Below are 24800 nucleotides of genomic sequence, written 5' to 3' on the forward strand. Positions count from 1 at the left end.
TATATTAGCAGTATCATTATTTGTAAATGAAAAAATTAAACATGGTTTATTCAAAGTTTTGTTCTTTATGTATGAAGCCAATATGAACTTGCTCCACGTTCGGTAACATATTGTGGTGGTAATTTTTGGTACATTTTTTTGTGCTCACTGAAGTTTCGTAACAAGATAAAAACATGTATCTTGTAAGATCGACACGACCTGAAGTCGAACGTCATTGCGCAACTTAATATAGATCACCGTGCTCGCGCATGGAAACCAGCGTTGTCTGATTTGGTGGTAATGTGTAACAAATATCCACTATCACCAACGGCAGAAACGTTAAGGCAAACAGTGAATTTTCCTTGGGAAGTACTTTTAAGTTCAATGTTTTTAGCCCTAAGTGTATCTTTACGACACCCCCTTTTAAAGTTATGTTTTCCTAAAGCAAAGCTACATCGGTCTGACTGCTGTGTCCAACAAAAGGAATCGAATCCCTGACTTGAGCATTGTAAATCCACCAAAGAGTTACTGCTGACCCTTTAAAACTTGCAGATCTAGAAACTTCTAATACGAAACCATAGCTCATTTCTTTTAAAATAATCTCAAAAATTGGTCACTCCCGAGGACAACCAAAATTCCAAATCCATTCGTTCCTAACCAATGTTTACATGTCTGGGGCAGGTGTCACAGTGTCTCTCCTCACCCGATTTACGTTATCAAGAATAACCAAGATTTGTGGTGTTAAGGAATTTAGAGAGTAAATCACCTTCAGTCATTTCCTGTAAAGGATACTGCATTAAATAGACATTAGTAACATGAACTACTATATCTTTTAAGGTTATTTCTGTAGTTTTTCGTTAATGACTTGTGATATTTACTTATACGAATGTACTGCTTCACTAACTACTACACTTTACTGCCAAATATTTATAACATCAAAGTAACACCAACAGTAGTGACACCTAGTTTCATTTCTTAAACTGAGAACAAACTTCCATTTATGTCTGTTCAGAATATAATCCATCACTTAATCTTTCACAAGTACTCTCAGAACAAAATTCGTGCCAAAAACAAAAAGCAAACATGGTATATATATAATAATATTTATATTTAGTTACATTTAATCTACAGACGTTCTTTAAGAAACTGATGAACTTGACAACAGCACTTTCAGGCTAAAGGAAGATCCAGTGCTCACTGTTCTTACTCACCTTTCGTCACGCCCTCTGGGGTGCAAGGCCTAGCACTCATATTTTCTAGCGTTTAACGCCCATTTCAAAAATACAGACTCAGTATCTCTCATTGGCTTCCAACTGTTTCTTCATCAAATAAGAAATACTACTTTATCCTGCTACTCACAAAACGTCTACTCAGTAGGCTGAATGACAGTAGTCGCACTTCTGCCAACTTCTTATCTTGACATCTGATAAGCAGTTGTATCCCCTACAGCTTTATGATTACCGTAATTTGTAATTGTAGTAACATTTATTACGAAAATCACACTCAACCAATTTAGTTCAGTTCACATCGTAACACTTATCGTTCAAGCAATTCACTAATATATATGGTATTTTATTCCTATATTTGATTCATCTCAGGCAGTCTGAAGAGCTCTGGTTTTAGGTGAAAGGCCTCCTTGTTACTGACGTAGTTGATATATATATTATACACTCGTTACATTGGTTTTTAAATTGTGTATACCTCTTTCTGTGATATGCATGATATAATAATTACTGCATAATATAATACCAGTGTATTTTATTAGTTGCTTGATTTCCAACTAAACATTACACACACGTAACTACATTTAATAACTATGGAGAGATATGCATTCGAAATAGACATGCAGGCACATTATACTGCACAACAATTTTTTTTGAAAAGTTTTTGCTGATTGTGGCAGGTACCTGATGGGTATGCACAAATATAGTTTTGGTTTTACTTCATCACGTAAAAACTCGGAGAAATAGACAGTTAACTGTTTACCGTCAATAACGTTTATGTTTCTAATACGCTATTAAGTTCAACATAATGAAAAGTGTTTTGCTCCTGATTTTCGTTTGTATTCAATGTCAGGCGCATCACGTTGCAATACCCAACAGTAGTCAGCAAGCATTGACGGATTCCAGTTGCTCTGATATCGTTTTTCCATTGTAGCAATGTCCTGGCGAAACCAATAACCGTGTTCATCACTGACAGTACGGAGATTTGCGGGGAAGAAGTCCAAGTGTGAGTGGAGGAAATGAATCTTCAGTGATATGTTACACCTCATTGTGTTGTATACTTTGAGAAGTTTGTCTACCAGCTGAATGTAATGTGGGGCTCTGTAATTGCCAAGAAAATTGTCAGCAACGTCTTTGAAGGCAATCTTTTCCAGTCCAACTAACAGATCTTCGAACCGTTTGTCACTCATAACATGTCTGATCTGAGAGCCAACAAAAATGCCCTCTTCGATCTTGGCCTCAGTTATTCTTGAAAACATCTGTCTTAAATAACGAAAACCTTCGCCTTTTTTTGTTCATTGCTTTCATAAGTCTCAATTTTATGAGAAGAGGAGGCAAAAAATTCTTTGCCGGGTCGACAAGCGGTTCATGTGCCACATTTTTATGTCCTGGAACTAAGCTTTTAAGGAATGGCCAGCTCTGTCTAGAATAATGTGACTCTTTGGCACGACTGTCCCATTCACAGATGAAACAACAGCACTTTGTATAATCGAGCTGCAGTCCCAGTAACAGACAACGACTTTCAGATCTCCACAGATATTCCAGTTGTACTTGCTGTACTGGATGTGCTTCAGCAACATTTCCATGCTCTCGTAGGTTTCTTTCATGTGTGCTGCATAGCCAACAGGTATTGAAGGGTGAACGTTGTCATTGTGTAACAGAACAGCTTTGAGGCTTAACATTGAAATCAATAAAGAGACGCCACTCTTGCGGGTCATGGTCACAAGCAGAGAACAATCCTTCGATGTCAACACAGAAACAGAGACTGTCAACTTGTGCAAAGAATTTGCTTATATCATCTTGGCGGCTTAGAAAAACAGAAATTTTCGTACCTGGTGACAGCAAACACCATTCCTGCAGTCTCGAACCCAGCAATTCGGCTTTTGCTTTTGAAGACCCAAATCTCTAACTAGATCGTTTAATTGTGACTATGTTATGAGGTATGGATTGCCTGAGGAGCACGGTTCAAAATTACGATCAATGTCACTGCCAGTTCCCTGCATTGCAGTTTCTTCATTTGGTTCGTCTGAGGTCCATTCCTCTGGTGGTTTCGGAATTGGAAGACTGCCGTCATGTGGCGTCTCATTTCTGAAGTCAGTTTAGGGTATTCAATTGACTTCTTGTTTTTGGCAGAGAAACCAGACACATTAGTCAAACAGAAGTAACAGTCCGTCACATGGCCTTTCTGTTCTCCCCATATCATCGGGACAGCAAACGGCATTGTCTTTCGAGTATCTCTGAGTCAAGCTCTCAGACAGACAGCACATGTCACACAACAAATGTAAGGCGCCCATTCCTAGTCTTGATCACCAATTTTACAGCCGAAGTACAGATGATATGCTTTCTTCACAAGAGCAGTCATTGAGCGTCTCTGATGAACAAGCGTATACTCGCCACAAATATAGCAGAATGTATCGGGGCTGTTACGACATTGATGAGACGTATTGACCGACACCAATCGTCCTGTAAAACGTCTATAACATCTAACTTACTTGTTACAATGCTACTGAGGCAATGCTATATTTTGAAACAATACGTACACATTATAAGGTCTATATTAATCCAATGAGCAGCATTTGTGTATGCAAGCCACTTTTATAGCCTGCTGGGACAGTATCAAGCTGGATCCGGCCTGCCCGGGCTGCATACTTCCACAGAACAGCTTCAAATCTGGCCTGATTTCATGCCTGGACATGCCCAGACTGCACCAAACACTGTTCATTGGTCTCTTACAGAAACGAAAATTTTTGGACACAAATATAAGAAAATAGCAGGACAAAACTGAAGATTTCGATGAAACGGTACGTGACGGGCAAATCAGAATGTGATTTTTGTGATCAGCAGCCAAAAATCTATAAGGAAAACCCAACAGTGTTCAAGAAGCAAAAACTTTGTTGTGCAGTGTAATTAAACATGTTATTGTTATAGCCAGAGCTGTTATGTGGAAATACACGCACACTACATATCCTTCTGAGTAAATTACTTAGAATTAAAAGGTTATTTTGCTACGTGTTAAGATTTTTTTTTTTAACTACAAGTTTTCAATGTATTTGAAAAGCCAATCACAAGGGGGTGAGAAATCTGCCTTGTTGATTTGGTTTGAATTTCGCGAAAAGCTACACGAGGACTATCTGCACTAGCCGTTCCTATTCAGCAGTGTAAGACTACAAGAAAGGCAGCTAGTCATAACCACCCACCGCCAACTCTTGGGCTACTCTTTTACCAACGAATAGGGGGATTGACCGTTAATTTATAACGCTCCTACACCCAAAAGGGCGGGCATGTTTGGTGTGAATTCGAACCCGCGACCCTCAGATTACGGGTCGAGTGCCTTAACCACCTGGCCATGCCGGACCTGTGTAGCAGATAATGTTTATTAATCAAATCAATGTGAATCATTCGAACAAGTTAAGTCTGGTGTCTCACTTGCCGATAAGCTCTTGAAAGACACCAACTGTCTAAGCTTACGGTTAAATTTTTTAAAATGTTATTATACGGTGAAAAAAATACAATTAACTCTTTGCTACTTATCCAATCAAGAATACACTCAGTGCACAGATGACACTGAAAGAATGTTTGCTACTCTTTGGCAACTGTTAAACGCGATTCTGTTCGAAACGACAAAAATTTGGATGAGTGATCCAAGTTTTTATATTCCGGAAACGTCGTAGATCGGGCACCTTGAAAACACTTGCTGTTCAAAGTTCCGCTGACAACTGTGTTCACATCCAAGAAATCTTATTTTAGCTCAAGTTAAGGCACCACTACCTGAACGGTTTAACAATACATTAAAGGCTCTTTGCTACTACCATTAACATTTTTCTCTTGCAAGTTTAAAATAGATGGTTTCCAAAGAAAACACAACTTAGCCAAAAACAAATGCAGATATACATGTTACATCACAGTAACATTTCAAACGCTAGAATCTCTGAGGTCAATGACATCATGCTACTCGTAAAAAAACGTCTTGTTGCCTTACATAGAATCTCCTAACCCTTTAGGACTTCTTCTGAAATCCCCTAAAGATAATTTTTTTTATGAAAAGGTTTTCGATTACAGCTTTTCGCAATGTAAGCTATGGTTACCGAAAACAGAATTAACGTTCACATATTACTTGTTTTATAGACATTTTATGTTATTGCCGGGTTTTTATGTATTACAATTTAAAAAAAAAATGAAAAATTTCAGCAACAGTTTTATAATGCTCATTAAATTCTCGCGTACGCTTTTCATATCAACTCTCAAACGCAAGAGCGCGTCGATTCGACGAACCTGGTGTTACAGCAAATATGTACATGTTTTTCGCATTTTAAAAACAAAACTAGTGAAGCTTGATGCGAACATTCTGGAATTTTTATACGTGATGTTTCTATTAGTTTCTCAGTTTTGGAAAAAGTCAAACGATGTAACTGTATTATGTTAATTAAGGATGCTCATCTTTATCACAGATTGCAATTGCCGGTTTCTGTTCTTTCATTACAGAAACATGAATATTGTCTTTATTTTGATTCGAAAAACAACACTGCACGCATATAAATCATGTTTATAATCATTAGCGGCCAACATATTTATCATACCAACTGATTTTACATTATTACTCATAAAGTTTCATTTAATATATGTAATAAATTTTAAACCTGTTTTGTATTCAGTTATCCAAGTGTTTCTCACATTTTTTTCTCTTAATTTCTTTAGACACTCGAGTGGTAACTTCCACCCTGTCAAAGCCTGGTGTAAACACAGCCTTGTCAGCGAAACGACAACTGATACGATCAAGTGCACAAAACAGTTTACTAGACTTTTTATGTTCTAGGAAATAACATCTCTTTTTCCTATCATACTGAAATATCATAATTAAAATAAAGTAAAAATGATAAAACAAGCTTTACAAAAGTTAGGACTAATTGTGGTGAAAGTTGTTCACAAAAATTTCGTATTTCAGTAACATATCAACATCACAAGTTTTTATTACTTTAAACCGATCTCTGCGACTTTTTAAGATTGGTCAGTGAACGTAGTTCAAACACCTCAAAGTCTTGTTACATACCACAAGCCTCAAAAGTAGTACATCACACCTAAAGCACTTACAAAAACACTATTTGTATGGTCTTGCAGTGCAGAGGTTGCGTATTTCATCACTGAGCCACTGCTATTTTTACCTGGGACATTTCAGCTCCACAACGACCCCGTAAAACATTAGACAAAACTGCACCTACGGATACAGTCATTAGTGAAGAGGTGCTATACAGCCACCAGTGAGATAGTTCATCACCATTAACTTTCAGATACCTTCGTATGGAACAAAGATCAGGCGCTATTGGGATCTGTGGAAATTAACCTAGACATAAAATGTAAAAATTGGACAAAGAAAGAAGAAGAAGAAAAGGTTTGTCAACATATATAAAGACCATGGTGTTTTTGTGTGTTTTTTTCTTGTCATCATAACTACAAATGATTCCTATACAGTTGATAGCGAAAGGTCCGGTTGGGCATTGTCTTGTGTAGCGACAACACTTTTTGAGTCATGTTGGTACAGCATTCAAGCTTCCTACAAGCAGTAAAAAAAGAGATAGAAGCCCTAAAGCAACTATTCTTCTGGATAGTTAAAAGCAATGAGCCGCAAAAGTGTTACATACAAAACTTTCGACTGACTGACTGGCAGACAGACAGAAATGCATAAAATTCAAAATGGATATTCTTCAAACGGATCGCAGGAATCAAAGCAACTGCGCAGTAAGACCATCATCTAGATTAGATTTGTCAGGCCATGTAAAGGCAAAGCTAAACAAGAAAGCTAATAAGCTAGAAAGAGAATCTCCTTTAGGAAATCCAGCAGAATTTCTGACTTCCGCTGCACTATTACGATAAAAATAACAACCACGAAATGAAATATAACAAACAAGGAATCAACAGAACAATATACGGTAACATCAGTAAAGGAACTCTTTTCTACCTCCTACGAAGCGGAAATAAAGGATCATCATCTGTCGGCTCAACCCCTAAGATTGTCTCAAGCACTCGACAAAATCCATTTCTATTTAAGTCTTCGCTCATGTTGATTCATATTATTCAAAGAGCAAAAAACACGCTTCATTTACGTGCCAGCCACATCTTTACATCACTAGCCTATGACTCCTCAAAACTGAGATACAGACGCTTACATCACACCATGACAACCAAGATTTACATACAGTGACTGGTTAAAATTGACAAAACTACACTTACATAGGGTTATGTAATATAGGGTTATGAGTATTATATTATACTAACAAAAACAAAACAAAAAAACATTATATCCACAAATATTAATGGATTCATTCAGAATGTGTGTGTGTGTTTTTTTCTTATAGGAAAGCCACATTAGGCTATCCTGCTGAGCCCACGGAGGGGAATCGAACCCCTGATTTTAGCATTGTAAATCCGTAGACTTGCCCGCTGTAATAGCGGGGGACCCATTCGGAATGAACTGAAATCAAACTCAAAAATTAAAATGTGCGACTTTCGAAAATATTTATTCACAAAAAGAAATAACTTATTTAATAAATTCCAAATCTACAATATTTAACCAATATGTGAAAGAACGACTGCATGTTTATTTTCTAGCAACAAAACTCGAATTTCACACAACAACAATGTATTTCACATACTCTGAAACAATTTTTTTTTTAGAACCTTTATCAGTGTTGCAGGTATGATATTGCTTTCTCAATTAAATCTTCCACGTAAACCTTTTATGTACCTTTATCAAACACACAGTGTTTATTGAATATCGCACGAAACTACTCAGGCGTTATCTGTCCTAATTTAACAGTAATAGAAAGAAGTCAACACCATCCATCTCCAACTCGTGAGCTATACTCTAATCGAATGTTAGAATTGATAGTAATTTTATAACGCCTCCATGTTTGAAGGTTTGTTTTTGAATTTCTCGCAAAGCTACACGAGAGCTATCTGCGCTAGCCGTCCCTAATTTAGCAGTGTAAGACTAGAGGGAAGGTAGCTAGTCATCACCACCCACCGCCAACTCTTGGGCTACTCTTTTAATAACGAATAATGTTATTGACCGTCACTGTATATCACCCCCACGGCTCAAAGGGCGAGTATGTCTGGTGTGACCGGAATTCGAACCCGCGACCCTCAGATTACAAGTCGAGTGCCTTAACCACCTGGCATATTTGAAGGAGTGAGATTGTTCAGTGATAGGATTTGAACCCGCAACCCAATACTTCCAGACAAACACCCTAACCACGAGGCCTAAACACACTGCACCCATTTTTCAAAATTTCTGCACTATTTGTTTTAGATTAACACTTAAACAGTTCTACAAATCAAAATATCACAAACACTTCTACGTAAACACGCTATTTACCTTGACAAAAATATAAGCTCGTCGTGTAGATTTTACTTACATAAAAAAAAATGTTCCAGAAACTCATGGTACCCGTAATTCATAACTATGACGACGCAACCGATATTTAGTTATCTGGTACTTCTAAAGCCCAAGTATTAACATATGTATTTCCGATATTGGAACTATGCGTAAATTAACTTTTCTCATATGCAAGCCCACGTGAATAGTAGTTTTGGTGAACTTTGATAATGTTATTGCTTTGATTAATGTTTTGATTTCCCTTATTAGATGTTTGTTTAGAATTAATCACAAAGCTACACAACGGGCTATCTGTGTTCTGCCAACCACGGGTATCGAAACCCGGTTTTTAGCGATGTGAGTCCCCAGACATGCCGCTGTGCCACTGAGGGCTCTTATTAGATACCTCTCGTATCTCCCCTGATGTAGTACCATACGATCCATTATATAATACAGACAGTGGAAAATTCCATTATAATATTTAACGTTCAATGTACATTCGTCTTTATAGCTGGTTTTCATCTGAGAAATAAGTAACATTAACAACATTTAGAATGTGGTCAATGCTTAAGTGAATATCTAATGAAAACTCAAAAGGTTAAATTTATTAAAGTGAGATAAAAATGTGGCGCTTACATCCGATTTCCGCAACTGACAATAATAATAATGAATGTAAATACCAGTAAAAACATCACTGCTAATAATCATTTAAGTAACTCAATTAACACACACACACGTAGATTATAAGCAATATTATTATTACCATTAATATTATAAATTACAGAAAACTAATATGAAAGCCAATTTTCTTTCATTTCAAATAATGTATCCTACTAAGCTCTTTGTTGGACCTTTACTAAAGCACTGTTGCAGTTTGGTTTTAAATGTCACTCCTAGTGACATCTAGTGATAAGTATATTATTTAGCATAAAAGAGCTCTCAAATCTTTGAGAACTCCAAGTAAATTTGTCTTCAGAATTTCGCGCAAAGCTACACAAGAGCTATCTGCGTCAATTGTCCTTAATTTAGTAGAGTAAGATTAGAGGGAAGGCAACTAGTCATCATCACCCACATCCCTTTGGGCTACTCTTTTACCAATGAATAGTGGGATTGACCGAAAATTTATAACGCCCCCACAGCTGAAAGGACAAGAAGGTTTGGTGTGACGGGAATTCGAACCTGCGACCATCAGACTGCGAGTCGAGAGCTCTAACCACATGGCCATGCCGGACCAACTCCAAGAAAAAGTATGATAAAACTGTATGGTCTAAATAAATTGCATCTAAACAAAATCGCGTGGGATCAAGTAGATAGGTTAATTAGCCAAAACACATACTAACACGGTAGAACTTTCCACGCGTGGTTCAGTTTATATCAAGGACAGGTCAGAATGATGCAATGTACGATCATACACAAAGGTCTGTATGCTTATTTGTAGTAAAAAAAATACAAGTTATTTTAATACCACTGCACATTCAACATTAAGATGTTATCTTTATTTATACGAGTTCAACGATTTCAGGAAATTAACGCAATATATCACATTAAATTACTGGTGTTTTATACTTACTGATGGCACGTGTTTGCCGATTCTTGACTCTATCGTTACTAAATAAATGAAAGTTGCTCCATGACGTCACTAATTATAAATTGTTCATTTTTGTACTGCTCTCATATAAAACGACTGGGGAAGTAATTACGACAGGTTAACATTACTGTTCTACGAAATATTCATATAACATTTGATAAAGGGAGAAATATTGTATCACAATAAAATAATGCACGTTTCTAATAAATTAAAACATTAAAAATATCCCTTTACTCAACGACATGCGTTTTCTTTTTCTATATTATAAATCACAATAAACAATCGTCTTCAGAAATTACTAAAAATGTATCCTTAAAATCACAAATCTAAAATCTAACTTATAAAATGTAATCGCTTTCTGTCACATACTATGAAATATAATTATTTTTTTAAATTCGTTTACAAAAAACAAGAACTAATATGGGTCTTCAGGTCAATATAAATATTTCATATAAAGCTTATATAACTGAACAAGGTAAAAAATATCAAAATGTATTTTGTTATACAAAGCCACATCGGGCTATCTGCTGAGTTCACCGAGGGGAATCAAACCCCTGATTTTAGCGTTGTAAATCCGTAGGCTAACCGCTGTATCAGCGGAGGACTATAAAAATGTTTCACTAATTAAAAACAGCAAAAGCTTATCAACGTTACCAGTATATTGGGCAAAAAGCACGTGATGACAGTTTGTCAGTTTTAAAAAGATCAAACTTTAGAAATATAGCTAATTCCACTTGTGAAGCAGTTTGTTTTTGAATTTTGTTCAAAGCTACACGAAGGCTATCTACGCTAACCGCCCTTAATTTAGCAGTACAAGAGAAAGCAGCTAGTCATCGCTACCCACCGTCAACTCTTGGGCTATTATTTTACCAACGAATAGTGGGATTGACCGTTACAATTATAACACCCCCACGGCTGAAAGGGCGAGCATGTTTGGTGTGATGGGGATTCGAGCCCGCAACCCTCGGATTTCGAGTCGAGCGCCCTAACCACGTGGCCATGCCAAACATGAGACTGAAACGACAAGATAACGATATGTAGTAAATAACTAAAGTAGTTTGGTATAATAAGAATACAATGTACCAACCTACAAAAATAACTTTTTAGCGTTACGAACACACTATTGTAACGTAGCACGTCAATGTCCATAATATAGTAATCTAGATATCAGACATGAAATATTCGTGTTACAACTTTCTCTAACACTCCTCACCGCCATGTTCGAAATCAGGCATTCCCTATGTTTACTAAAAAAAAAAGAAAACATTCACGCACTCGCTGCCTCTCTATTGATGACACATAAGCAAAATGATTTATTGCACTACATTAAAACATCCCAGAAGGCAAATTAAGTATTTTGCATCTTAGGCTAATGTGTTGTCCTCTAATACGGCGAAGTGAATTATTCATTGATCATCTCATTTTCTGGCAAGAGGCAAGACCTCTATAGATAATCTTAGCTGCTTAAAAGATAAACTATCAGTCAAAATCCAAAGAAAGCAGTTATCTATTTATTTATTTATTCAAGATAAACTACAAATTACACACATATGAGTGCTTACAACAATTTTTAACTAATGAGCAATCGCTCGGATCCTGTTTTTTAAACAAAACTACCTAATTGAAAACTTTATATAATGTAAACATCTACATTATAAAACTAAGATGTTAAGTGAATACCTTCTTATGCACTAAACTGAAATGAAATATGTTCGGATTACTGAGCCAATATTGACTTTAAAAAATAAATAAAACCTAACATTATTGAGTCAAAGATAATTTGCTATTCCCAAAATTTCGTTTGGATCTGGCCACATGTTGAACATGGCAGATTCTACAAGCTTCTGTAAACTCAAAGGGGTGGGGATCGTTATTCTTACGAGGATAGTATTTTGCTCCTACAAAGATGCCTAACTTCCAACTCTGAATATAATAAGAAACAATGAAAACTACTGACGAGACGGACTCGTCAGTTCTCAAATCCAAGCTCTACCAAAGGCCTAACAAGCTGCGCTCTTATAACACTTTCAAAAGAGAAAATTTGCAGTAAACAACTACTCACAGTGATGCAGAAATGACACAAGATAAAACTTTGAGTCTTAAGACTGTTCATCCATTATTGTTTATTATACCAATCTACATGCTGAAACCACATTTTTTTTTTATAAAATTCTCTTAGAACTCAAATAATAAAAGTTAACGAATCTTTTTCTTCGAAAGATTTAGCTGATTATGTTCTCTATGTCGCTTTTTTCTTCTTCTTCTCTTCGACTCTCTATCTCGGTCACATTATCTTATATTAGCTAAGGGAGTGACATACTTGAACGTGACCTCAATTATGAAGTATCTAACAAAAAATGAAAGCAAATTATTCTTTGTGATAGTTTTATGGAATGTTCTGAAAATACACTTGTTTTGTTTTTGAACGTTTGGCCATTAAACGGGGGTCACGTGCTCTATCTTTTGTTTTCGATAATCGCGAAAAACTACAAAAAATGGCTGTTTGCGCACTAGTTATTCCTAATTTTGACCTCTCAAACAATCAGCTTGTGAACAAAAACAGCCGCCAAATCTTGGGTTACTCTTATCAAATAGTGTGATTTCACCTATTGGTGGGATTTCTTTTTACGGCAACGGGATGCGAATCACGGTAACAAATAACTACGACCGGTCACGTGCTCTATGACAGAATTTGGTTTGCACTAGAACAAACTTTAAATCCTGAAATATCGAAGAATTTCTGTTTGAAAGCCTTCTCAGTTTTATGTAATTAACCAACGATTGCCATTCAGTTATACTTAAGTCAACACAGGAAATGGTTAATACGTTTCCTGTACGATACTTGTTATAGTAACCTAAACATCTAAAACGTTTTAAAGTATACGATATTAATGAAAATGACATACCATATAAACAAAACAAAATAAAATTAATGTTCCCTCTGACAACTTACAACAAAAGCTGTAAGTAAAATGAAAAATTATCTTTTAAACCAAAACAACAGTATAACTGTTTCTATCAATATGAATTCGTAGACAACTGAGGAGGAATCTAACTGGACTTGGGTATTTAGGAATTACCATACAAATGGTAATCGAGATTTCAAGGAGAAAAAATGCCTTCTAGGTTCATATAGACTGTTTGTTGTGAAGTGCAGAAACGTAAATGACCTACCTGCGCCATATCTGCAGCAGGAATAAAAGCCATAATTTTAACGTTATAAACTGCAACTTTGATATTTGTGATTCTTTTCTCCTTATGAACTGTTAACTTTGATAAAACTTTGTACAGTTTGATTTTACACTTATATTAAAATGCGTGTATACACACGTTTTAGGAATACGTTCTTCTTGGAAATTAAGCTAAAAGGGTTTAGTCGCGAATCATATTCCACACCAAATTCAGTAGGTTATGCGTTGCTGACCAACATTAAATAAAATTATGCAATTACTTCAAAGCAACCGCTGGCTTAACATGAATTTCATAACGGTTAATGAGAAAATTTTACGCAAATATAGAACGTGTACGTGAGACAAAGTTGGCCTATTTTAACACCTGCCATGTCTAGTTTTAATATCAAGACTAGGGGTCACAAACCTGAGAGTATTTTTTTTCAACAGATACATTTGGAAAATATGTATATTAAGAAAAGGAGAGAACAGTAATTATTAAAACTTTATTAAGTTCATGATTCTCAAATGAACTGCTGACACAAATGGAATATTTGGTTTTTACGTACAACTATATACATACACACACAAAACATCTACATGGATCCTTCAACACTAAATTTTAACAATATGGTGCAGATTCCCATTTAAAATTGTATTTACGCAATATTTCGCCCTTGCGAGAAGTGTGTGAGAAATAACTGAAAGTTTCACTCAGAAGTTTACTGTGAGCACGAGAAAAAGCACAGGTAAAAATTTACTACCAGAAATTTTTTCAAACAAATGAAGATTTGTAAAAACAATGGGCTTATTTAAAATAAAATAAAACACAAATTAAAGATGTGTAACTGTGTGTTTTCACTAAATGGGACAATCTTAAATTTTGTAACAAGGAGTTTGGTTTATTTTCAGTTTCGTGCAAAGCTATACAAGGGCTATCTGTTATCGCCGTTCCTAACTTAGCAGTGTAAGAGTAAAGAAAAGGCAGCTAATCATCACTACCCATCGCCAACTGTTGAGCTACTCTTTTACCAACGAATAGTGGGAATGGCCGTCACACATTAACGGCTAAAAGAACGAACACATTTCCTGGAACGAGGATTCGATCCCGTGATCATCAAATTCCGAGTTGAGCAACTTAACCACCAGGCCACGTCAGGCCCCGAAAGGAGGAGATACGTTTATTTTTGTCTGACAGTCATAAAATTTCTAAAGAATCATTTAATAATATTTACTTATGAATATGTTTTTGATTATGTGGCATAAAGACTGTTTAAATATCCTAAAACAAAATAATATATTTTCAGGTTAAAAAAAACTCCTACACAGTAGATATAGTAAAAATATATATTTATGGATTTTTCCCCACATTTAACTATGCAAGCATTTTTACGTGAATTCCTGTTCCATACCAAGATGTTATAAGCAACTTTGAAGATTTTAGTATCAACACTTCGATTTCCAAATCACGTCAAAAATTACACCAACTTAGAAATTTTATTCTTCGTTCTTGTTTGTAGGCCCAACTGGTTTAGGCCTAAATGTAAATATTCCGTGAAAATACAGATTCAAATTACATACAAAATTGTCTAATTTTAAAACTACTTTAGCTTGAATTTAAAAAAATGTGATGCAAAACGACTAAAAATCCTTAGGTTTCAAAAAGTTATTCCAGTCATTTGAATAAACTTATTTGTCGTCTGAATATCTTTTATTCCTGCACACCACAATACAAGTATTTTACCGGTATATATATATATATATTACACCTTAAAAAAAAAGTAATACCTGAAGACCACTGGCGGTTCGTCCCAGGGACAAGGAGATAGCCGGAAGTGAGGGGACTGAAGCCCAGATGTACGGGATAACTCGCTGGCCAGTGATAATAAGCTGTTACAGGGCAAAGTGAATAAAAAAAATAACAGATACCAAAACATTATTATATTAATACTTCATGGTATATTTTATTAACTCTGAATGCATTACTGACTATTTTAGAACAGTTTCCTATCCACAAGTTATGTCTTCAAGGAAAGGAAGAAACCCATTGCCAGAATCAAGCTAGAATATAAATCAAAAGTGAGTGTGAACAACTATCACACAACATCAAATGGATGATCAGTTCGTTATTTATTTAATAATACAAAACATGCAGTTTTACGTTATTATTAGTCTTTACCTATTTGGGAAAAGGGGAGCAGTGCGCTAAGTGTTAAAACAAAATATAGTACAACTGGCTGTGGCAGGAAAACTATCACTACTATAATGCTACTGTTAATTTCTTAGTCAAAGGACACAATTGACTTTCCGCATTCTGTCCTCAGCAGAGACTCGAACCCAGGACTCTAGCACTGTAGGTCCGTAAAACGTAGAGTAATTTTTGGTGAATAAGTTGATGTGGTATACAAGTCGAATGGGTTGTGTTTTTCATTTTTCAACCTACATTCGTACAAGTCGAAGTGCAGCTTATGACAAGGATCAAGACACAAACGACCTGCAAAACACAGTATGTTAATAGGAGTAACAGTGTAGCAATTTTCCACTTTCTGTAGCTCAGACTATGATTACCTAAACTATCACATGCACTAGATCATTATTTCTCATACCAATTTTCAAGGCAATCTATGAAACTATATACAAGATATTAAATGTTCAATTCTGATTGAATTTTTTCTTTTTTTTTACATCGAAAATATGGAACTTCATTTGACAGATAAACATACTTGATTTCTATAATTTTTTTTTTCAAATTTGGTACATTGATAAATCTCTACAACCTATAATTAGGTATCAAATTTGGTCTAAACAATGGCAGACATACAAGGTAATTCCAAAAAATCATTCTATTTTGACCAACATTTTTGCGCATGTCTAGGCAAAATGTCAGGTAAGCTGTCGATCTGAAATTTTTACTAAAACTTTACCTAAGAGTAAAGTAAGACCGTTTTTAGTTATTCGGATTAAAGACGACAGATTTATACATCAAAAGTACAGGGTAAAAGCACGTGCATATACAAAAGTACTGGTTAGGCCAAACAAAGTAGATAGTAGATTAGCAGTTTCTAACTCAAATTTTCAAAAGAATACAAGTCGAGATTCGGGTAAATCGTGAAAAAATTCTGCCCTTATTTACCGAAAAATACGGTTCTGCTGATTACAAGAGAAATTAATATAATGTACCGAAAACTCTAAAAAGATATTGCAAAGAGATATTGGTGGTGGAAGAAAATGACCTAAAGGCTGGTGTCCATGGAGCTTCCAGGACCTCAAAGGTGTTCAGTTTGACACAACTTCTGTCACCGGTATTAATGTAACATTTCTCATTAAGTTGCTGTTATTGTTGTAAGTGTCACATGCATTTCAGTATTTTGAAGTGTGTTTGTTGTCATCATGAAGTCGCGTGTATTTCAGTATTTTGGAAGTGAGCCGTTTATCGTTATGGTATCACGTATACTTCAGTATTTTCAAGTAGACTATCTTAAAGGTATTAAATGTACTTTGTTCATTGCTATGGTAACTTGTACACAAAGTTGAAGTAACCTGTTTGTCAATGGTGACGAGAAACCCACTTGAGGTAAAAATGTATTCTAAAGACGGCTGTTAATAAAGTTAACCCACAACCTGTTTGTCATTTTGATACCGAGAATTGTGTTCAAACAGGTCGTCTATTGTTATATGTGCATTATTTTGGACGGTTAAACTTTTATGACGAAAAAGATCGAAGTTATCAGTAAACATTTTTGTTATGAATTAAAAGAGGCAAACATATATATAAAACAAAAACACAGTATATAAAGCAAGAATTTTTAAATAATGGAAAATACTTAAAAAGGCCTTTAAGTAACTAAAACAACAGTGGTCGATGTTGGTACACCATCTAATGTAACTGGAGTACCAGAAGTTAAAACTTGTCGAAAATTATGACGACTGAATGGATATCAAACTTCCTAACACACAGAACAGCCCAAGTAAGAGTCATTATGAAAGTAACAAAGTAAGAGTCAACAAAACTTTATCAAAATCTTTCAAAATAACTTCAGGAGTGCCCCAGGGATCTGTTCTCTCGCCATTCACATTAATTTTATTAGTGATATACCTTTTCCTAGTCTAACGTACACTTACAATTCACAATACGACATTGCTATCTAGAAACCAACTAATGACCATGTCTCGCGTTCAGGAAAGACTAAATACTGTCTCAAGCTGGAGCAACAGGTGGTTTTAAATCCAACAAAAATGCAAGCAGTCACTTTTTATAGGAAATTAAAAAAGCATAGAAAAACTCAGTAAACATTTACTCAGATAAAGTAAACATCTCACTCGGCAATACGCCTATCAACATGAGCAAGCACATCACATTCCTTGGCATCACTTTCGACTCAAGATTAACATGGCAAAAATGTGTTAACAACATACACTTATCCACTAAAAAACGCATTTCACATTTAATGACCACAGCTAACAAACACTCAAACTGCTCACCAGAGACCATCATCCAAATATACAAGGCTTACATCAGTCCGTTAATAGAATATGGATGTCATATCACATACAACGTCTAACAACACACTACAGAAAATCCAAATATAACAAAATAAAACATTAAGAGCAGCTAACTGACTACCATCGTACACACCTATAAACTATGTACACAAAATCAGCAACCTACCCACCCTTAGAAACAGGCTCACAGAAATATCATACAAAACATAGAAATCAACTAACTGCATCACTATGTAAATTATCCAGTGCACCTACAAAATACATTTCACCATATAACATATTTCAACAATCACAAATCATTCAACAAAATACATAATCACAGATAAGGTGAATACATGTTTACATTTACATGTATTTCCTTTCAGATCCGTGCACAGGACAGGTAAAGCGTTCGGCGCCTGTCCTGTGAAAGTGGGTTTTCTCGGGGCACTCCCGTTTCCCCCCACATCTAAATCTCAGGCACTGGATCTTTAGATCCCAAGCCAAGGCAATATTCTTGCCCAGCCCTGAATCGGGTCGTATTATGTTTATGTTGATATCTCATCGGCTTCTCGGACGTCGGGTTCCAGCCTGGCTCACTTCTCCGGTGCCGCCTTTGTCTCGCTCTCCCCTTTCTCATCCGTCAATTTTATATTGCCCCATCGCACTTCACCACCTTAAACAAGTAAAATACAAGAAAATTTCCAAGTAAAATTAAATAATCTTTCATGTGAGGGAACGAAGAGAAACCAAAATGTTCCTGACCACCCCTGTTGGGGAAAGAATTCTTCAGACTTCTCTCTCTCTAAACTAAAACCTCCAAAGTTCGTTTGCAACGACTAAATGTAGTAATAGCAACAAGAAAGTAAGATACGGCGAATCATTCGCTTGTAAGAAAAAAACAATATATATACTGTGTCCAAAGTAGTCTTGTAAGGTCAAATACTTCCCTCCAATGTCTATGAAAACTTGATTGTTAATTAGCAATAGTAGCTTTCATCTGAAAAGACTTGCTCACGTGGTGCTGACCGCCTATCCCCTAACTGGCACGAACCCTTGTCTTAAAATAGATTTGAAATGTTAAATATGCAAATGTTACGTTTCCAGAGGAAAACGATTTGTGATATCTTTCTTTCAGATCCCAGATGACCAGAAATACATAAACACTAAAACAGTGATAGATTATAGTAAAACGTATCTATCGTTTCTGTATATACAAGATAAATGTTTGAAATTTGACATTAAACAATTCAAGAATCTTCAAAACCAAGCAAGTCAATACAGATAGTGCAACTGCTGTCCTACTTAGCTTCGAAATAATCTAGGGCAAGTTAAAGTGCACGTAACTCGGCAGTGAGCACAGACTTTACAGAGAGCTGACCCTGCAGTAAATTATGAAAGAGTCCATAGGGTCATCTGAGAATAAAAAGATTACTCAAAGGGTGTGTTGGTTAAGGAGAAGTTGACACTTCCAGGCATTGTAAAACGCAATGTTAGAGTTATCCACTCAACTTCACTTGAATAGGAAGACCATGTATTAGGATAGCACACCATCTATTTATAAATAATAGAGCTTACTCAAGCTTCAAAATACACAGTCAGGTGAGTTACCATGATAGTTAATGGATTCTGCAAGAAAAAAAAATGTTGTAAATGTCAGAGGTGAAGAAAGGGTGTCATAGGACTGTGTACAAACTCTGGGTTGAAAAAAGTGTGGTGGACCCCTTATAATAGTGCAGGGCCAGCATCTTCAATGTAGCATCTGGTGAGCAAAGTCTAAAGACCCATAGTCATTATTCGATTGAATGAGGGCACAAAAGAGCTTGAACACAAAAAACACCTACCCATTCTTCAACAGCTAAAAGAGAGGAAGTGAAAAGTATTCAGTGTCCTTGTACAGTTCACTTTAAACTGTTTTATTTGAGGAATTAAAATTTGGTTATTGTCAAACAGAAGTCCTAAAATACTCCTTTTTTTCAGCCATCATTAATTACTGGTGACAACAGTTTTAAATACTTTGCAGCAGTTCACTCACAACATTTACCAAGATCAAGTAGGACCTGTAGCTCAATGGAACTTATATTTGATAACACAGACAATTTAAGAGCCATAAACAAGGAAGGTCTTTACAGATGGTATTGATCTTAATGCTAAAAAGACAGTAATCTGAGCTCTTGTGTAAAGTATTAGAGGAGTGTTGATCCCACACAAAACTGATATGACTTCATAAGTAGAATACTATGGATAAATGACCATGCAACCCATATGAACCTCTTCTGGTGTCATAACCTTCCTCAAGAAAGAAATTATATTTGAAAAAAAAAGCTCACTATTGAGAGAAGCTTATCTAAATGACATTTATGACCAAATCAAGTAGTCTAAAACAGATTCTTATATTTAAAAACTATACTGTGTCACAGAAGAGGTTAATTACTCCTAAAAATCAAATGAGGTGAGCATTAAACATCCTGTCAAAAGGCTTAGAAAGATAAAAACAACAGGTCTGTAATTAAAGTGTCTTTGGGTCCATCTTAGGCTTAGAAAAGAATAAAATAGTTCAATGTCAGAAATCAGAAAACTCTCCTTCTATCAAATCAAGTTAAAAAGAATTAAAGTAAGACAGAAAAAAGCTGGAAAGATAGCATAGCATCTTGTAATGAATGCCATCAGATCTAATGTATTGCTGATGTACAATAAGTTTCAATTCAACCAAAGTGAATCGCCAAAAAAAAAGGAAGGGTAATGTTGGCCCACAGGATACTGTAGAAATGCATTGATATTTTAGAGATGTCAAGGACAGCTATCTAGGCAATATGATCAGTTACTGCCTCCCCCAGTCATTAACACACTGTGGGTTAATAACTGCAGGAAACCCTGTGAAAAAAGTGAACAAAGGACATTTTGCTTTATCTAGCTCCCACACCATGCTACTCAAGTCAGATAGAATTGAATGCAATCATTCTTCCTGAAGAGAGAGAGAACAGGGTGAATGGAAAGACTGTCTGTAAATGTCTGATTTGCATTGCAAAAATAAGTATATTCTACTGTAATGAAGAGTTAAAAGTTGGAATCCAAGAGACAATGCTCCACAGATTGACTCTCCCATTACTTCACAGTGGAGGGCATCCATTTAAGTATCATAACAATAAAGGGAGATGGAAAATGCTTGATAAGGTAATCAAAATCTGTCACATAAACCCCTGCTCTGACAGTTAAGTAGAATGAAGTGTAATAGTATGGTCAATGGGAACACAAAATGCAATGGCCTTCAGAGGTGTAATGAGTGGTATGTTCATGGAAGCTATTCTGATTATCTAGCAGTGCTACTCCCCCTTGAATCTTTTTGTATAACACACCCCACCCCAATTTTGAGACATTTCTCCTATATGGTGATACACACAGGATGGTATTATTTGATCAAGACCCTAATGATATCAAAGTTAGAACAAAAACATTGATAGTTCTAATATATCAGTGTTGCCAATTTCATACATATGATGGAATAGATTAGATACAGTGCTTTTCTGTTTGGCTCACAACCAGTTTTCTCCTTTCTTGTGGCCGATTCACTGACCTCTGTGAACTCTTTCCAGGTCTAAAGGAGCAGGTCTTCAAAAGATTTAAATGAGATATGATAAGCCCATTTGCATACTAGGACTGAAATAACTGGTCCTGTTTTGCAGATTGGTGGTACTGGCTGGGACAGGATGTAGTGGGTGTACATTTATTCACTTACCTATCCCTGTAGGACAAAAGAGTCTTCACATGGTTAAGAAATTATTCACCAGATTGACACAGAAATCTCTGCACCCCAATTGTAGCAACTGACTGAAATGAAGTAGCATAGCTCTGTTTTGAAAAAAGTATCACCATCTTCCTTATTTCAGAGTAAAATACATTATTTAGTATTTCTTTTATTTCAAATCATTTTGCACATCATATAGAATAAGGTGACACAGTGTGGTTCCAAAAATGCTGCTACTATGAACTGTGTTGCTACAACAAGCACAAGTTACGAAATTCTCAAGATGGCTGGTATGGGTATCAGCACTTTAATTAAAATCTAACCTAAATTGGTCAAAATGTTATGTACTTTATTTTAATTAAAGTGCTAATATTCACATTAGCACATGAGAATACATTTGTACTTCAAGTGGGCTTCTCGTCATCACAAGGTTAAGAAATTATGGCAAGTTATTTCAGAATGTCCAAACCACTGACAGTGGAAACATTGGAGAGTTCAGAATATAGGGCCAGATGTTATAAAAATCAAAAGAAGCATACTTGTTGACTCACTAGTCCTTTTGGTCCTCAACTGAAGAGACTAGCAAGAATCTCCAACCAATGGACTTGCAGAAAAGCCCTCTCAAGTATAAATCCTTGTGGTGAATTCAAAGCACTGCAAGTGGGTGACCTCAATGGGTATTCCCCTAATAGCCTTCAACCTCAAAAGAAATGTTTCACCACAAGGTTCTGATGTTTCAACCTGGAAGTACTCAGACTATAGTTTGTACTTACTTATTTTGCAGAACTGACAAGCTACTCTTAAAACATTTTTAATAAAGGTTTGTGAATTTCAAATCTGTTCATGGTTGCTTCATGTTATGATCAATATGAGCATTTATTTTGAGTTTTGATCTATGAAAAAATAAAAATCTGGTATCACTGACCTTCTCCTAACATGGAGCCCTACAAGAGGACAAGTTAAACTGTTAAAAGCTGAGAATACTACTGCAAGGACATGTCTTCTTTGGCAATGTATATGTCTGGTACTGGTGCCTCGGTAAAGTCCATAACACTAATTAAGGACGTCTAACAATGGCATTTGGTTGACCGTAGTCACAACTGATTAGCTGACTCACTGGGAAAGTTTCTCATGGCCTCCCATCTACAAGGATTCACAACCAAATTTGTATGTTGCAATGAACCAAGCCTCACCAGGATCTTCTCCTTCCTTTCACAAACTGACACTCTGGCAAACACACAAATGAATAGTGAGATCTCAGAGAAAGTAAACTGTTAAAACACAAACATCACTGGAAAGCCCTCTCACATCAAGAGTTGCTGTTTTAGGAAGAACTGTTATAGCATCATTTTGTGTATAATGAAGTAAGCTGTTGCCATTATAATGTAACTAATATTATGTTAAATTCACCATTTCTGTTATGATTTCATATCTGTAGCCTACTAAAGTTTGTTTGTTGTTATGAAGTTACATGTACAGTGCATAACTGAGTTACCTTTTGTTATGGAACCATGTGTTTTATAATGAAGATAACTGTTAATTGCTACAGTATTATGTATATGCTTTTTAAGAAGACTATTCATTCTTAAATTACTACTTGGTACTTCATGGAGGCTGTTTATTATCATTAAAGTGATGATGGTATGACATATATTTTCATCAGTCTCTGTCATCCTGTAGTATTTAGTGTCATCTTTCTTTTATGATACTGGATGTCCAAAGTATCTCTGCAATTATATTTTTCTGAAATACTGATTTATATTTCTAGGTTACTATTATTGATACCTCTATGGGCTGTTCTTTACATCTGGTAGTTTGTTTTTGTAAAATCTTTGTAAAACTAGCAACCTTTGAGCACACAGGACCGATCCACTTGAATGTTTGTTAGCTTTCACAAGCATTTTATCATAAAATTGTTATATTAAAGAAAAACAGTTCTTCCATTATTTCCCAAAATATGCATTAATGGTAAATTCTAAGTATCCTCTCATGCACAACTTATTTCAACATAGCACAAGCCCATTGGATACTGCAAAAACAAGAGCAAAAGTATATTCATATGAGCACTGCTAAACAGATCTAAAAAAATTAAGATTTACATGCAAATATTCCTCTAAAATCTAACACAAACAATCAATCATATGAGTTACAACATATACAAGACAAAAACAAAGGACAGGTTTGATGGTCTGTACAACAAACACACAAGAATTATTTTGTATACAATGCTTTTAGATATCTGTACAGCATGCAAGAATGATTTTGTGTATAGTGCTTTTTTCAAGAACTTGTATAAACTTAATCTTACAAGCACCCTGTCCAGACTACTGGAAAATTGTTACAATGCAGACATTTTTTAATGTACATAAAGCAATTTGTTCCCACTATTTTTTTCTGAAAATCACAAGAATTATGCTTATCACAAATTCTTAAAACACCAATGTTTTGAAAATTAAAACAATTATTCTTATTTCCAAAGCCTAAAGTGCAATAAAATGACAGTCATATTTACTATGTTGTATTTAACCAAAAATCACAAGAAGATTATAAATACTCATTATAGGTATAAAGACATAAGAACAATGTTTTTAAACAATGATCTCTTATGACAAAGTTCCAGGCATTTTTCTTTCCCAGGCTTTAAGAGTTGTCCTGCAATTTAAAGGTTTGTAATTAACCTTTGCAGTTCTTAATACAAGTTTGACCAACTGCTATTAGCTATAAGTGTTAAAGTATGGTTTTTTCTGGAAAGTGGGAAAACTGCTTGAAAAGAGAAAAATAATTTGATAATAAACAACAAAGATAGCTAAATGTTATCCAGATTTGAGTATTTTAATCACCATGAATCAAAATAACTTCTTTGTGAATATTTCTTGGAGTCAAGTAGCTGATGTGATGATGTTTTAGCAGTCAGTTGAACACAACTTCATGAATTACATTCCTCTTTCAATGTTCACACACTGAAGTTCAAACTAAAACCAAAAGTATGAAAACTTTAGAATAATTTTGATTTTGGTGATGTAATCAAATTGTGTAGGTGAAAATTAAAGACATTCTGTAGTTAATAATTCAATCTAATTTATGTAAGGTGTATAATAAGTTACCACTTTTTACTTTTTAAATTACTTTAGGAGTAATTTATGGCAGGTATAATTGTAAAGGAAAAAATTATGCAAAAAAAAATAACTGAATAAAACAGAAAACATGACCAAAAAATTGTTAATGACTGATAAAATAAACAAAA

The 24800-nt window shown here is 35.3% G+C and overlaps 1 protein-coding gene across 2 annotated transcripts in view; it reads right to left on the minus strand.

The window, feature by feature from the left end:
• Nucleotides 1–24800, minus strand: part of LOC143232277 (uncharacterized) — a 181025-nt gene that overhangs the window by 22980 nt on the left and 133245 nt on the right. The window contains exon 2 of one of the 2 annotated variants that reach the window (XM_076467473.1): nt 15118–15219. The exons of the other annotated variant lie outside the window; for it this stretch is intronic. Coding sequence (XP_076323588.1) covers nt 15118–15219 — 102 coding nt within the window. The remainder of the gene's footprint in view (nt 1–15117; nt 15220–24800) is intronic. 2 annotated transcript variants of the gene reach the window in all.

This window comes from Tachypleus tridentatus, chromosome 11, assembly GCF_004210375.1.
Source record: "Tachypleus tridentatus isolate NWPU-2018 chromosome 11, ASM421037v1, whole genome shotgun sequence".
NCBI classification, from domain to species: domain Eukaryota; kingdom Metazoa; phylum Arthropoda; class Merostomata; order Xiphosura; family Limulidae; genus Tachypleus; species Tachypleus tridentatus.